The 16,782-nt window shown below is 34.6% G+C and overlaps 1 protein-coding gene across 1 annotated transcript; it reads right to left on the bottom strand.

Annotated features, from left to right (window-relative positions):
• Window positions 1-10,161: 10,161 nt before the first annotated feature.
• On the bottom strand, window positions 10,162-14,600 carry LOC113775733 (putative SWI/SNF-related matrix-associated actin-dependent regulator of chromatin subfamily A member 3-like 1). Its single transcript, XM_027320728.1, has 4 exons — window positions 14,063-14,600; window positions 11,904-13,120; window positions 11,409-11,694; window positions 10,162-11,183 (listed from the first exon to the last, which is right to left on the bottom strand). Exons 1-4 carry the CDS (start codon window positions 14,478-14,480, stop codon window positions 10,384-10,386), a joined length of 2,721 nt encoding a protein of 906 aa, XP_027176529.1. The 5' UTR covers window positions 14,481-14,600; the 3' UTR covers window positions 10,162-10,383.
• Between the last annotated feature and the right edge of the window lie 2,182 nt (window positions 14,601-16,782).

Here is a 16,782-nt window from a genome sequence, read left to right as displayed (position 1 = left end):
AACAGCACTAGCTGAGTGGAGCTTTTAATAAACCTACTAGTCAAAATAGGTTTGTGTTTGGCTTGTTCAAGTTTGAAAAAAAAGTCCGATTATACAATAAACGATCGACCTTGAATACAAGATTAGACTCATTTAGTAATCAAGTTGAATACGAATCTGTTCACGAATTGCTCGAATAGGTTCGTGAATACATGTTTAGTTATAAGAATAAGTAAATACAAGTATAAATACCTTGTATATTATTAAATATAAGATTATATATATATCTTTTATTTTTCTAAAAAATAATTTACATAAAATTAGTATTATTTATTTTTCTAAAATAAAACAATGTAATTAATTTATTCAAATTTAAGGATTATTTTTAAACAATGTAAGCCAATCATTTTCAAACTCAGATTCGAGCTCGAGCTCGAATAACTAAACAAGCTAAATTTAAATTTGAACTCTAATATCTCTACAGATTAACTAGTCGAATTCGAGTACATTTATAGTTTGTTTAATATCCGATCAAGTTTGAACATTATTTGTTTGTTTAACTAGTCGAATCCAATTGAATTTTTAAACAATTAGCCTCGATTCAAATTTTTGAGATCGAGATCGAATTCGTGCTTGACCCTATACAAGATTAAAAAACTTCAAACTTTATTATTATTTTTTTTTTTGTAAGTGGGAGGACTTGAATCCAAAACCTCCTATTTATAATTCTTTCTACCTTACCACCTAACCCAACCCTCTTACCAACCTTGAGTCCAATTCAGTTTACTACTTGATAGGCACTCAAGCTCAAATTTGTTTCTAATTTTTAAGTTTTAATATTATTTTATAGCATACAAAATTTCTGAATAATAAAATAATAAATGTATAATCTTATATGAGATAGTATTAGATACATTAAATAAAAAGTATAAAAAATTATTCAAGCCTAACGGAGACTTAATGAGCCAAATATGCACAACACTTATTCGAATTCGAGCTTGAGCCTGTTAAAAGTCAAACTTGGATCAAGGTCAAATTGTTCGTTAAGTGATCAGTTCGTATATAACCCTACTTAGCACCCTTTGATTTAGAGGTTGCTTTGATTGCATGTTTAGTAATAAGAAATTTTGAAACTAAAAGTAAAGAAATATCAATAGATGAAAATAATCTTCATAACTGTAAATAGTTTTCATGCATTTAATTTTGATGCCAAAAAAAGGTGCTTTGACGAGCACAAAAAAAAAACTCTTTATTAGTACTTCTTTCATAGAAAATAAACACTAGTCCTTGTAAATCATGTAATATTTCCTTAGCATATTAGTTTAATTAAGCATGCTTGAAATCGTAAAAGTGACCTAATGGTTCCCATAGCGAGAACACCTAGTGAGAGTAGTTTACAAGTTACTTTCTCCAAGTGCCTCGCACGTCTTTCTAAAAGGCGAGTGAAATTGCCACCACCAATGCTTTGGTTGTGTTTTGACTTTTTTTAATGCTTCATTTTTTATTTAACCCACGCCTTCCCAATCTTGAGCTTCTTCTTTTTCTTTTGGGAGGTGTCATATTTACACTTCTTCAAACTAAATCAACTTTCTATTGCTTCTTTACACACTAATAACCTAAACTTCCATACAATTTATCTGATTCTTCTGTTTTGTTCAATGAATATTTATCCAAAAGCAAGAAAGCTAGACTACATAAATCCATTTCTATTGAAACTAATATGGTTTTATTTTGATGGCTACTGTAAACAACTCCTAGCTTTTCGATGCATAAAAAACAAAAAACATGTGTTCGAATTTTTTTAACAAATTTCAAAAAATCAACTTCATTTCAAATTTTGTATTAGTGCAAGCCCTTTAAGCAATTGAGTGCTTTGGATTGTTTTTGCGTAAATTTAGAACATTTTACTGTAGATGTGCATTTTAAGAGCAACTTTGGAAGAGTTGTTTTTTGGCTGACATATTAATGGTGAGTTTGGGATTGGTATAGTTGTGCTTTAATGTGTTATCTACGATTTTATATTTCTTACTAGGGACATTAAGTCCGCGTAATGTGTGGGAATGAGGTGCCTATAATTTGGATAAACCTTAATAATGAGATTGCAGTGCAAAGTAGATTGCTCAATTCTTGGAATTGAACTTGAAATTAATTTTTTAAAAAAAACTAATCTAAATCTTATGCTAATTGTTACACGGAATTTTTTATTTTAATGTACGCAATGGTCTACAAGAAACATCAGGCAATGCTCTTTTGGAAAAATTAGACATAAAGGGAATTACAAGCATCATCTAGTCGTAATTGATGATTACCAGAATCGTTGAGATGAAAGGTATAAATACATGATCAATTGATAATGTAACTATGATTATGAGAAATTCATTTTTTTTCATCATATGGTTGTCTATAGTGAGTTTTTGATAGACTGTAATTAAAATTTGATGTTAAAATGGTATGCTAAACATCAAACTTCTACAAAATGAGATGATATCTTTTTTCTTGACACAAGGAGGTGCAATAGAAAAGAAGAAAGTGGGAGCAATTTTGATAGCAAGTGGATAGCTATAATAACATACCATAAGTTATATAGGAGAACATGATAAATACACCAAGACTTTTGAGAAAAACTATTATAGGCTAAGGTAGCACAAGGTTCTCTAGTTCGAGTAACAAAAGCCCGTAACTAAACTGAGAAGTTTCTATAATAATTTAAAGGATTAATCTTCTACACACTGACACTATATATACTTTCATCCGAATTTGAATTTGAAACTCAAATTTGCATATGTATCATATATTCAACCGTGATAATATGTACACCATCAGTATATATAAGATTTACTCAATAAATAGACCAAAATCTGAATTGTCTCACCATCTAGTGTAAGACATGCTCCACATTCACCTAATTTCTTCTCCTCTTAATTTACATATAGTATCTTTCATACTACAACGAAAAATAAACAAAAAGTTCATTAATTAAATTGTAAATTTTGATAACATCATACCTTTCTTAAGATTAATTCTCTCGCTCTCGTATTACAATCTTGTTCTCAAAAATAAATTACAAGGGCCTAAAACCTCGGTTAATTAGTTTTATGTGCAATCATGTAATTGAGCATAAGATGAGATATAGCTTACAAATCCAAAGCTATACACCAAGAAACTAATGAATGCATTAGAATATGAAAATTCTCTTATATCAATTGTAGTAATATTGTACTTACATAATTCCACTAAATAAGTTAATTTCTCAATTTAACAAATAAGAGGATGGAAGAATAGTCTACGTATGAATTGCTGCACAGTGTTTATCAAGTTGCTCATCTGTGACTTGCCTCTGCTTACACTCACACTCTAGCCTAACCATTTCCTTCTGCGCTTTCACTAATTATAACTTCTAGATGTTTAACTACTATCATAATTTTTGGAAACCATTATCTCTAAAAGTTTCAGCCGGTCACGGAAACATTCAAGCTTAATTTCCTAATCATGTTAATTTAAAAAATAACTGAAAAAAATTAAGAAAGATCAAATTTAAGAATAATAAGAGATCAAAAGTAATTACTACTTCTCAAGGCTGAGCTCCTACAATGATCATTCTCAATTTTCAACCAACAGAAACCGAAATTCAACCATAATTTTCTGAGCACATCAACGAACAAAAACCTAATAGACTAAATTTGAAATGAAGCAAAAACCTAGGCAAGAGGGTGAAAAGCAATTACTTCTTCAGCAAAAACACAAATCGCGTTCACTGTTTCTTCGATTTTTTGGTGAATGAATTGAACCATCTGTCGGATCTACTTGGAGACATCTAAACCATTTTGAAAGATGAATTCAACCTATTTGACAAAAAAAATTACATGAATAAAGAAATTAAGGTCGTAATCATATATTCAAAATGGCAACACAAATTGCCCATAAAGCCAACACAAATTTGCACAAATTGGCTATAACTTCGAAACAAGTCACCTCGGTCCCAGAGAGAAACCATACCAACGCAAAAACATCCTCATATGATGGATTCTATTCCACAAAAAAAGAAACAGAAAACCTCCAAAGTAACAGAAGAAGCACTAGTAATTGCTATAATTTCCCATGATAAATACTCAATACCATTCAATGAAGGGCCTGCCACGATACTAATCAGGCTTCTTTCTTAGTTCAGTTTTGTTGGAGGTTTTACATCTAAATAAGGGCACAAAAAGAAATTGACACTGCTCTTAGCACTAATTAATAGTACAAATAGCAACTAATGTATCAACAACCCTAACCAAAAGACATTTTAGCCCCCAAAGAGGCAGAAGGAAAAGAGAGCCAGCACTTCAACACCAACCCCCTTTTATATAGTATAAGGTTATACAAACATACAGTAATATTCTATTGGTGAACAAATTGTTGTACATGAATAATATATTCACATTTAATCAGGTGCAAAAATATAGTGTAGCTGCACACAAATACAGTTACAAATACAATATTATTGAACGAAACACAACTTTACGTGGATTCAAATTGGGGAGCACATGCCCCCACCACCTCATTAAGATTTTGTTAGTATCTGGTTTGTTTGTTTGGAACAAATTTTCTTTTCTACTCGTTTAGGTTGTAAAATCTGGGGAGAGATGGATTGGGCGGTATAAAGGAAGGGAATGTTCGAGACCTTCTACTTACACTTAAAAAAAAAAAAGTTTGGTATTGTTTGTGCGAATTGATGGGAATTAAGTGTTAATCACTCGAAACCTTTTTGCTTTCTGTATTGAAACCTATATTCTATTGCTTAAATAATTCTAGTTTATTCAGATTTAACTTTTTTGTTTTCAACAAAATAAAAATAAAAAAGTTATAAAATTTGATATACCTAGTAGCCTAGGACCCTAGAGGTCAAAGAAATGCATTGCTTAAAGCACAATCCATAGCCTGAATTCAATCCTTTCATCTTTTATCTACAAACCAACTCACAATTTGCAAAAACAATAAGAGCTCCATTGACAGCTCTCATTCATCCAAACTTCAAGTGCCACAGTTTGTTTTTTTTTTTTTTTTTTTTAAGTAAAGTGTTGTGATGTTGTATTCAGTATCTTTTATAGCTTTATGTCCGTCAGGCCTTGATCCAAGCGTCGGCTTATAAGACTCAACTACAATGCTCTCTGGTCTATCCGGCTCCAGATTTGGCCTTGACAGCCTCTAAACCGGCGCCAGATCTTTAACATGGTTCTCTCCTTATTATTATTATTTTTTTTTTGGCTGTTTTCCATAGTTACAATTTTTTTGTGTGTACAAAGGATTAGTATTCATTTTTTATGTTTTGACTTTTCTCTGCATTTTTATTTCATTCATGTACTTTGGGAAGTAAGGTTTATATTCTCCTCTATATTTTTTTAAGATGATTAATAAAATTTAAGGCTAGTATCCCTCTACCCTTGTATGGGGGTTTGCCAATCAAAAAATGTTTTTAGAGAATTACATAACCACTGACACAAATTTTTGTAAGTTGATTTAAACAAAATATAATGTGGAATTCTTTTTTAATTTTCATTTGTGAGATATCTATTAGAGTATTTGTAAAGTAAATTTTGCAAAAAAATGACGAATAGTTTTTCCATTGAAAAAATATATATATTCTAGAGTCGATAATGAGAAGGTTATGTAATGTTTCAATTCACGAGAACTCAACGCAAGAAGTTGTAAAATGTTTAGTATGCTTTATAAAGAACAATTATCATTTAATGAATGAATTCCATTATGCAACTTTTTTTTATAATATTCATAAGATACATTTGTGACTTCTATTTTCTTCATTTAAGAGTGCTGCTTTCCCAATATTAAGATGACTTTTTCTTTAAATCATTTTAGCCATAGCCGAAAATTAATTTTGTCTCTGCCACTATTTGACCCTATTAAGTTATTTTTCTCAAAATGCTTTGCAATTTCAAAAAGACCTTAAAAAGAATTCTTTGAGCAAATTAATAAATTGTAAATTTTATAAAAAAAGTCCCTAAACACAAATATAGATAAACTAAACCTATAACAACACCATAGTTAAGCTATTATACACACTAAGATCCACCGTCCCCTAATAGAGAGAGACAAAAGTTTTACCTTTTCTACAGTTTTACATCATGTAAATTGATATAAATAAGTATATGTATATGTATGTCGTGTGATTCAAATTCAGTTACTATTTTTTGAAATAAGAATACACTATACACTTAACCACTTAGTCTTTTTTTCAATTTATACATGTTTTTTTTTGGCGCACAGGATTCTAGTTGTTTGTCTTGTATGGGTTTTGATTATCCCAAATTAATTATAGTTTTGACGATAAAGATAATTCCATGTTTAAGTAGAGTGCAATATATAATTTTTTTTTATGTGGTAGAAAACAAATTCATCGTGAGGCATTAAGGATATTATGGTATGCAGCAGCATTTCCAGATGAGAAATTTGAAAGTTGGAAAACGTTGGGGTTTCCTAAAGAACTTAGATAAATTAACCATATTCATTGCTTTCTTTCTGGTTATTCTCTCTTTTTTTGAATGAAGTTTGATTTGTTTGTGTTCCTCATTTTTTGTTTTTCAGTGGAAATTTACTTTTCTTTGCCAAAAATTTCCCACAAAAGAATTGCATTTTCTATCTGTGCTCTTTGGATTTGATTTTATAAGTATTTTAAATAGGAGAGAAAACAAAAGAGTGCTTCTTTGGGAAACTATTTTTAAATTTCAATCAAACTTGAACTCACAATCAAATTTACCATTAGGTTTAGTCTTTTTTAGTTCACCATTAGGTTTACACTTTTCTAGTTCAATTTGGAGAACAGGTCCAAAATCAAGATTAGGGTTTGGAAAACAAGAAGTTTAAGTGGTTTGATGGCAAAAATTCAGATAACTACTTGGCCAAAATTTTATGCACTTTTGCATAGTTTTGTCCTAGCTCTGTTAGATCCTAGATTTGGGAGGACTCCAAGATACTTTTGTACTAATGCACAGTGCAAAATTGCTAAACCTAGGAGGTACATACCCTTTCTTGACTTGGGATGAAATTGAATCTTATCCAAAGTTTTTAGTGTATTTGAACAACAATTTCTAAAACACAAAGGATTCGTTGTTTCTGATTTGAGAGGACTCCAAAATACTTTTTGTACTAATCCACAGTGCAAAATTGCTAAACGTATGAGGTACATACCCTTTCCTGACTTGGATGAAATTGAATCTTATCCAAAATTAGTGTATTTAAACAACAATTTCTAAAACACAAAGGATTCGTTGTTTAAAACGTCCAATGAGACAAGTGTTTTCAATTAGATAGTTGCAAAGAAATTGAGCCAAAAAATGGGTTTTATCCAACTTAAACCTGATTATATCAAGATTCACTATGAATTCAGTGTGGACGAACCTCCTTGTAATTTTCGGTGGATTTAGCCTTACTGAATCCAATATGGACCAACTTTGAATATTTACATGGATTTAGCCTTTGTTAGTATCCCCAAGATTTAACACGAAGAATAGTTTGCTCCGTGCAAACTCCCTCCCAACTTCACGGTACTTCATGGTCGGAGCAAACTTCCTGAAATGAGCGGCTTTGATTAGATTTGTCTTCTCAGGTTCACTTGGTTGGCTCAATAACTTTTTGAACTCAGATTACGGATTCAAAATGATTAACTTAAAGTTATTAATAATCCAATGGGCCAAAACTATTATACCAATCCTTTCAAGGTCTGACACTCACCCCTCACCCCTCCTTTAGAACTTTGCGTCCTCGTAAAATTCGATCATAATCTAAACTGTCCACTTAGTTGTACACGAATTTTATAAGTGACTCTTACAAATTCTACAGGTGGTTCCCTGTACAACGCGACACTTACTCCCTCAAGTTTCAAATGTGGCCACCGTCCAACGTGATAGTTTGTCTCACACAATACTTAACTCTTTGTATTTTCTTCTTTAGTCAAAACCATAACATCACTTGAACCTAAACTCACCTCGTACAGAAAGTACGTGAGGTTTGCTTCGAAACCATTTGTAACACACTAGATTCACTGGGCTAATTTAATAACTTTTTTAGCTAAAATCACGGGTTCAAAAATAATTAACCAAAAGTTATTCATTTTATCAAATACAAAGAAAGCAAAGCAAGATGAAATCTGTACACATCTTACTACGACTACTTGAAATTGATACATTTGTGTCCATTCATCGAACTTCCATAATTACCCAGTGTCTAACAACAAAATCCATACTCTAGATTTCACAATCGTTCTAGTAGATTGACTTTCCACACTAGTTATCGAGGCGCGCTCTTTTTTTTTAAATTTTTTTTCAATAGGGAGTGATGGGGTTTAAGAAGTAAGAGAAGAAAAATGGAGATTTAAACCCAAAACCTCTGGATCCTGAGGCACACTCATCTGTGTAAGAATGGTAGCTTGTAAAATAAAACCTAATACTTGTGGGCACAGTTATCAAACCAGGTCCAACTAGGAACTCGGTAGAAGGACTAGGTCAATAGGTCACTAGTACAACCATTAGGTCTCTGATTTAACTGGTGAGTCACTAAAATTAATACACATCATCTAATAAATATTAGTATCTAAAAACACTTTATTAGATACACATCATCTAACCCAATTGACTCCTATTTTGAAAGAGTTCAAATGTTTGCAGTAAGTGGCGCAAGAGTTCAACTGTTTATAAAAACGGGCATAGTTTATAAGATGCTTATCCAATTGTAGGCAAATACTTAGATAGACCAGTTCTATGTAGACCTAGTAACTCAAAATTTGTCGCATCATCTCACCAACTCAAATAATCAAGATGTGGTAAATTTGGACCACTAGATCTAGAAGACCAGGTTTACTCAAGTTTTTGCCAATGCTAGAACATTCCAAAGTAAATTTGAAAATACATCAAGTGACACATTTAGTTTACACCAAAAGCAACAGTCTTATATATAGCAAAGATAACCAACAGCCCAAAGGCTGTTGGCCACTACCATCTTAGTGGAATGAGAGGTCAAGGGTTCAAACTTTACCTCACATCAATTGTCACTATATTTGGCTTGCCACTTAAAGTGGCTTAAATCCATATTAGTGCATAGTGTATCCATCTGGTTCGATGGTGGTTCAATCCCCGTCGGTTCTCCATTGGCTCAATTGGGCCCTTTCCTTAGAATAGATTAGAGTAAGAGTAGAAGTAGGTGTAGATTAGACTAATGCCAATTGTTAAATATATATATATATATATATGTGTGTGTAATTAGTTAAATATATATATATATATATATTGCAAAGATATCTACATTGGAACTGATTTGCGCAAGATCACTTCAAAATGAATTTAGATTGATCCTGCTCGCCTGTCCAATTCCCAAGTCTATTTCCTTCAAAATGAATTTAGATTGATCCCGCTCTCCTATCTAATACCCAAGTCTATTTCCTGCATTCTTTTTTCTTTTAATTTTTTTTTATTTTTTATATAACTTTAATATTTTTTATTTATTAAATTTCTTTTAGTCTTATTGTGAATTTATATTTTTCTAAATTCTTTTTCCCTCAAATTTTCTTTTACTTATTTTCTATGTATATATTTTATTTTAATCTTTGATTTCCAGTGTTGCTAAATTTTAGTTGAGGAAAAAATAAGTCCTATAAAAACTTAAAAAGACTTTTGTATTTATGGGTACAAAGAAATGGCATTTGGAACTACAAGTCATCATAAGACTACCAAGACTAGACAAAGTATTTTCTAATAAGATTATAGATTAATGACTTCTATATTACTCCCAATATTCATTTTGATCACTATTCTACTATTCTACTAGAAAAGGAGTTCAAAATCATTTACAGGTCTAAAAGAACCCCCACTAGCGCTGTTTAGGCCCTCTTTGGCCTGATTGCGCAACCATTGAGTTTAAACCAAATACATCAAGAATTAGGACTATAAGATGTTCAAACCCAGAATTTTCAATTAAGGGAAAGAAAGAGGAAACTACCACCGACATCAAACAAATATAACAAAACTTCAATCAATGGAAAGAAAACAAGACTCAACAACTGGCATGATAAGAATAAGTTGTTAAGGTTATTCCTATAATTCTCAGTTTTCATGTTCAGCTGCAGATCAAGACAGAAGTTTTATAACACTAAAGCGACTGAACTATTTTTACAGTTCCAGAATCAACCCCATATTGAGATAAAGAACTAAATATTTGCAGCTGAAATCATCCTTGAGTTACTATAATACAAGAAAAGCAAAACAAAGTATGGCTATAATACATCACTGACATATTTGGATGCTCTGCCACTATGACATTAAAAATACCTTTGCAAGCTGGGTACTCAAAAAGATTAGTTACATCAGTATGGGCAAAAGTAACGCACGCAGGTATCTTATGTAAAGTAAGACTAACTCACAAGCACATCAAGGTCACGAGATCTTCTTTGCTGATCTCCCTTTGGCCTTGAGGAACCCTCCTACCAAAAGCTTTCCTTGCGAGCAGTTTCTTTTGCTCTTGTAATGCTAATATTCTTTCTTCAACGGTTTCCTTAGCAATCAACCTCACAATCTTCACGTCTTCTTTCTGTCCAATTCGGTGGATTCGATCCATTGCCTGTTCTTCAATTGCTGGATTCCACCACGGCTCTATCAAGTAAACCCTAGAAGCAGCAGTAAGATTAATTCCAACTCCAGAAGCTTTCAGACTGGCAAGCAAGATTGTCGGTCCTTCAGGTGCTGGTACATCGAACTCTTTTAATACTTTTGCTCTCTTTTTGGCATTCATCGAGCCATCTAATCTCAATAGCCGGAATCCTAGTGCTTTTAGTGGCTCTTCAAGGAGGAGCAACATTTTCTGAAACTGTGAAAAGACCACTGATTTTGTTGTTGGGCTGTGATCCCTAGATGCAGAAAGAAGCTGTAAAAGAACAGCAACCTTGGATGAAAAACTGGAAGACTCTGGAGTATCTTCTGTCTCAGAAAGATTTGGAGGGGCTTGGAAGAGGTCCGAATCAGATAGTGGATGGCGGCACAGTGGACAAGATGGGTTTGAACGTCTGATGGTCTTGAGGATGCACGATTGGCAGAAGATATGAGCACAACAAGTAATAACTGCATTACGTGGTGGGGAAATACAGATTGGGCAGTCAAAATCTTCACCCTCTTGCAGCACAGAGAGCATCTTTTCCAGCAATTTGGGTTCTTTTTTAACATCTGCACAGACTCTCATATTAAATAAAGCAAAGGGAACAAAGGAAACAGAGAGGATTCGTAGTTAATAGATCTAAATCATTTGCAAACCTCTCTTTATAATGATAGCCTTGCCCATTAATGGGAATAACAAGCTAGCTAAAGATCAAGCATTGCAGACAATGCAATGTTCAAATACAACTGGACTGACTCAACGAACTAATTAGCTAAAAGCTCAATATAGATTACCTTCAAGTGAAGGAAGTAACTCTCTGATATCTGGAGGGCACAAGGCCAAAGCATTGCAAACCTGCCGAAGTCGTACAAGTATGCTGAGTACTGTTGAATAATTTCTAACTAAAGTGTCACCGCTGATATAATGCGTAATAACTTTCCTGGCTTCAGATTCCATCTTGTCATAAACATCCCGTTCTTCAGCTGAGAGATCCACAAGAAGCGTCTCCACAGATTTTGATGGCAAACCAACCAATGCCTTGTCCTTTGTCCTCCTCAAAGATATGGCTGCCATAAGAACCTGAAATTAAATTTTGAAATTTGTTATGCACAAACAATTGGCAAGGAGCCAACACTGGATTAAATGATTGAAGAATACTACTTCTCACAGAATGAAATTTGTACAAGAATATGTAACTCAACCCAACTTCTGAACCGATCAGATGAGTCATAAAGTATATTTGGCAGGCTTGGTAATAACCAAAATACACAGAAAACAATGTCCTTCACCTGAAGACGCGAGATGCCTTTCTCATCTCCTGAAGCAAGTGGGCGTGCTATCAAATTATTCCAGTAGTTCTTAATTGACAAAGGCTCAAACCTCAGAAAAGCCATTAACGAAAATAGATCAAACGAATGATTCTGTATTGGTGTTCCAGTGACAAGCCACCTTCTCTTGGCATTCAGTTTTGTAACCGCACGACTTTGCAGTGCATTTATATTCTTGATCAAATGCGCCTCATCCAGAATTATTCGCCTCCATTCTATCTTCTTCACAGGAGAATCTTCCCATGGATCTTCAGCAGCCAAAGTGGTGTAAGTAGTGAGAACTATATCATAAGCCTGTAGCACATTAGCATCTTTCGTCCTTTCTCCATAGTACATGTACACTTTTAGGCGTCCTGGTATAGTGTGCTCTCCTAATTGGTTTACCCATGATGAAAAAACAGATGGTGGACAAACGATCAAGGTGGTTCTTGAAACCACAGAGTTGTGTGGATCAGAACTACATTTGGACTTTACTTTAATGTCACCTGCATCTACAACCTCAGTCTTCTGCCTCTTTTGTTGAGTATTAGTGCCTTTGCTGCCTCTTTGTCTTTTGGACCGCTTATCAATAACAACAATAACTTCCTCTTCTTTCAATTCCAATTCTTTTCCAACGTCTCCATCACCAGTGTCAACTGATGAAGGACCAGGACCAAGGAATTTGTCAAATGCAATTAAGGAAAGCAAAGTAAGAGTTTTTCCCAGTCCCATGTCATCAGCAAAAATTCCACCTCGTAATGGCTCTGGCTTCTCATCTGTCATGTAGTTAGTCAATACATTAACATAAGCTCCACCTCTTTCTTCCCAAAATGGAGGTAATTCTAAACAATTTTCTCTCTGAACTAACCAGGCTAAGCCTTCCTTTTGGTGCAAAAGCAGCTCTGATTTTATCACATCTTTAGGGGGTTCCAATGCAGCCAATGCTCTGGTCTGACCAATTTTCTCATCCAACAGCTTAAAGATCTCATCTACACTCTTTTCACCTTCACCAGCTCTTCTTTGCCTCACCACAGCAGCTTCAGATAAAGCAAATGATGCATTGTTCTCTGAAATAAGCTGCAATCCAGCAGCTGCAATGTTCGATTTCACCGCATCAAAAGCCTCTATTCTTGCAAAAATGTGAACCTGGCAAGGAATTTTGTATCTATTGAACCTCACTGATGCCTTCGGCACAATACCTTCAATATAAAAATATAACATCAATAAATATAGACAAGTAATAACAGATAGGTACGTCACCACAGATATACCTATATATTAATCTTTCATCTTTTTAAATCCAAAAGGAGAGTAAAATAGCTAGTTACTCAATTGTTCCCTGTTGATATAATGCCTCACATGGAGCTTATAAAACACAGCCCCAAAAAAACAATTACTAAAGAGTGTATGACACAGTTTCCCCCTTTTATAGGTTGTATGCTTGGGTTGACCACACCCATCATGGTCAACCACAAAAGGTTTCATGCTAATGTGTGACAATGGTATGTCCTGGTCACCAACTACATGCTAACAATCATATAGTAAACCACAATCCACTAACAATCATATATTAAAAATTCTCTCACATATTAAATCAAACCACTAACAATCATCTAATAAAAACCACAAAATGAAAAAGAACAAAAATCATCCTGCATTCAGAGGTTCCAGGCATAGCTTGACCCAAAAACCCATCCGGTCAATCATACAAGAATAAACATTCTATACATGCTGACGTGTCACGCGATACAATTTAGTCCACAGTCCACATGCACCAGCTACCCTATAAAGTTTCTTGCGTACAAAATATAATTAAAATCAAATAAACTACTAAAACAATTGTATTGAATCTATCAATTTTGCAGACATTCTTGTAGAAAGAGCACGTCTACCTCACGCGCCCACAGCCCCTCCACCCCATCGCGTCAATTAAACGCATTCCTTGCCGCACCCTCCATTTTAGTAACTCCGCCCACCCCTCGCCTCTTCCAACTCACAAACAAATTATTTTTAATTTTTTAAAGAAAAAAACATGTGAAGCAACCGAATTCAAATAAACACTTACATGCATGCTCAAATACATGAACAAAATCAATAAAAAAAAATTAATGGGATTCTAGAATCGCCCTTAAAATTCATACCTTCGACGGCGATCAGACGGGAATCGATCATTGGGGCAAGGACTTTTGCCGCCATCCGTTCAATGTGGCCGACCTGAACCGACCGAGTGTTCAAAACCTTAATGGCATTTTCATCGTAAGCATTCAGGGGCTCTCTGACCAGACCCACCATTTCCCGGCCGTTGATGGTCCCATTGTAATACTGAATGCCGACCACGTTCACGATTAAAAATCCCACCATGTAACTCTCCCCGGGGGAGTGGGGGGAGGAGGAGGAGGAGGAGGAGGAGATTGAGGACTGAGAAAACGGCAGGCCGCGGTGGTGGCTGTGTCTCTGATCACCGGAATCATTTCCGCTACTGCTATAATCTTCCTCGGGAGAAAGGGGCCAGGCATCCAAGTTGAGGAACTCGTCCACCGGGTCGATTGCAGCGGTCATTTCTGTCTTCCGGTTTCTTTTGCTCTGCAGGAGTGATTGAAATTGTGAGGTGGGGAGGCGGAAATCAAAGGTGGGCGTTACGGTTTTGAAAAGGGACAAAGAAGATGGTTTCAGCACTTTCAAAAAGTAGGTGGATGGGGGGTGGGGGGTGTAGGGTGTGGGGTGGTGGGGGAGGGGAGGGTGGGGAGTGACGAGGTTTGGAAGTGGTGCTGGCTGGGTTTTGAAAAAAGGGGGAAGGCGGAAGAGGTGAAAGGTGTAATGTGTAGGGAGGGGACAAGTAGCAGGAGCTGTTAATTTTTTTAAGGCGCGTTTGGCTGGTGAGAAATGTTAACCGAGTTTTATTAAGGATACTTTTTTTTTTTTTTGATACATTTTTAGTGAAATTTTCTTTTCCTTCTCTTTTTGGTAGCAGTCTAGTCTACTAGTAATACAATTTGGATTACTTAAAAAGGAATAGAGGTTTTAATTAGTGCTTTATTTTATTTATTACAAGGCTCAATTAAGTCAAATTTCACTAAAGATTTTTTTTTTTTTTTGGAAAAAGAAATTTCACTAAAGATTCTAGTACCTTTTCTTTTTTTATTTTGTGATACAAGACTTTACTAAGATTTGCTTTTCTTTTTTCCTTGGGCCTCCTCTTGTATTGTGACAATCTACTAGTAAATAAAAGAATTCCAATGAGTTAAAAGGAATGGAAGAGTTTTTTGTCCTTTATTCTAATCACCTTTTGGTTTGTCCCTTTTGCGATGGTCGAGCACACGTGTTTGGCTCGTTGAAGATGGCAAAAGAGTTTTCATTTCAGCTAAAGGCTCTATAATTGCACTTGGAATTTAACTAAAATAATTTAAAAGTTCGTAACGTAAAGGAATCAAATATGCATACGCAACGAAAATTTAAAAAATTTATATATTCCTTTAAATTGATCACCTTTGATTATTACTATCCATGCGATAAGACGGGGGGTTTAGAAATTTACCTCAAGAATTGAATCTTTTACCTACTTTGTGCAGAAGCTTTATCTTCAGAAGTAGGTTGAGCAAATTCCACTTGGAAAATTGTCAAAAGCATCCAACCTTCAATGCTAATCCACACAAGCACATATGCAACAACCTCTTAAATACGAAATTAAAAATTGACGGAGAAATAAAAAAAAAATCTATCTTTAAGGCTGCAAAATTCGGCTAAGAGAAACTCCAAGCCAGCCGAATTTTTGCATCTTGCTAGCAATGATAACTGGATGTATATATATAGAAGTGAATAATTCTCTCAAACCTACTACTGGAAGCTAAATAGTAATTTTAAGGATTGGGAAACTTGTTTCCAATACAATAATAACTGGACATATATGGAAGTGAATAATTCTCTCAATCCTACTACTGGAAGCTAAATAGTATTTTTAAGGATTAGGAAACTTGTTTCCAATATAGTATTTTTAAGGATTAGGAAACTTTTCTCCAATACAATAATTACTGGACATATATAGAAGTTAATAATTCTCTCAATCTTACTAGAAGCTAAATAATGTTTTTAAGGATTAGGAAACTTGTTTCCAATATGTGACAGCCCCACCTCCCCCTCTAAGGCGAACCAAAGGGTTCGGTGGGCCGCCTGCCCAGCTCTCGCCAGGACTCAGTCGAGTCGTTAAAAGAAATCGAAAACGTTCAGAAAGGTAATAGCGCGCTCAAACGATTCAGAGTCGCCAAATGGCAAAACGAAAATCAACACCACAATGAATAGTGGTTGCCACATCACCACCCAGCCAGGAGCCCAACGAATACAGATATGGCCATATGACTCGGGAAAACATTTCCAATCCAAATAGTATACATGAACAGGGTAAATAGTTTTATACACATACGTTTGTAATTTACGGAACAAAAGAAGATAATTAGATCAAAATACATTTAGGGTTTTCCAACTATCGAGGAGCTTTACAAAACTATAATAAAACTAGCTTGACTCGTGCGTCAAAACATCTTAGCCCCAAAAGTGGTTCCCTGTAAGGAAAATCAAGATGACGGGAAGGGGTGAGCTTACACTCAATGAGGTACCAAAATAATAGCAAATAAGAAACATGGAACTTCTTATTCAATTAATCACATATGTGCATCAAATAAAGAAGTGAACAAACACCATAGACAGAAAGGATACGGGTGGCTCTCAGGAGCCAAATTCCCATTTGCTTCACCGAAATTTGATCGAAATAACAGTTGACACTCCGTCAACGTTACAGAAGTAACCAATACCGTAGACTCCACTTTCTTCGATTCCTTCCACCTCACATACCCCCACCGGGCCCGAA

This window comes from Coffea eugenioides, chromosome 6 (genome assembly GCF_003713205.1).
Source record: "Coffea eugenioides isolate CCC68of chromosome 6, Ceug_1.0, whole genome shotgun sequence".
Lineage (NCBI taxonomy): Eukaryota > Viridiplantae > Streptophyta > Magnoliopsida > Gentianales > Rubiaceae > Coffea > Coffea eugenioides.
This window is presented reverse-complemented; position numbering and strand designations above follow the sequence as displayed.

What these genes read in the sequence shown, in the direction of transcription:
- LOC113775733 (XM_027320728.1), bottom strand. Translation starts at nt 14,480, where the DNA reads ATGACCGCTGCAATCGACCCGGTGGACGAGTTCCTCAACTTGGATGCC. An exon ending in AAGGCATCTCGCGTCTTCAG is followed by an intron (nt 11,695 to 11,903) that starts GTGAAGGACATT and finishes ATTTAATTTCAG; the next exon opens with GTTCTTATGGCAGCCATATC. An exon ending in GTTACTTCCTTCACTTGAAG is followed by an intron (nt 11,184 to 11,408) that starts GTAATCTATATT and finishes GAGTCTGTGCAG; the next exon opens with ATGTTAAAAAAGAACCCAAA.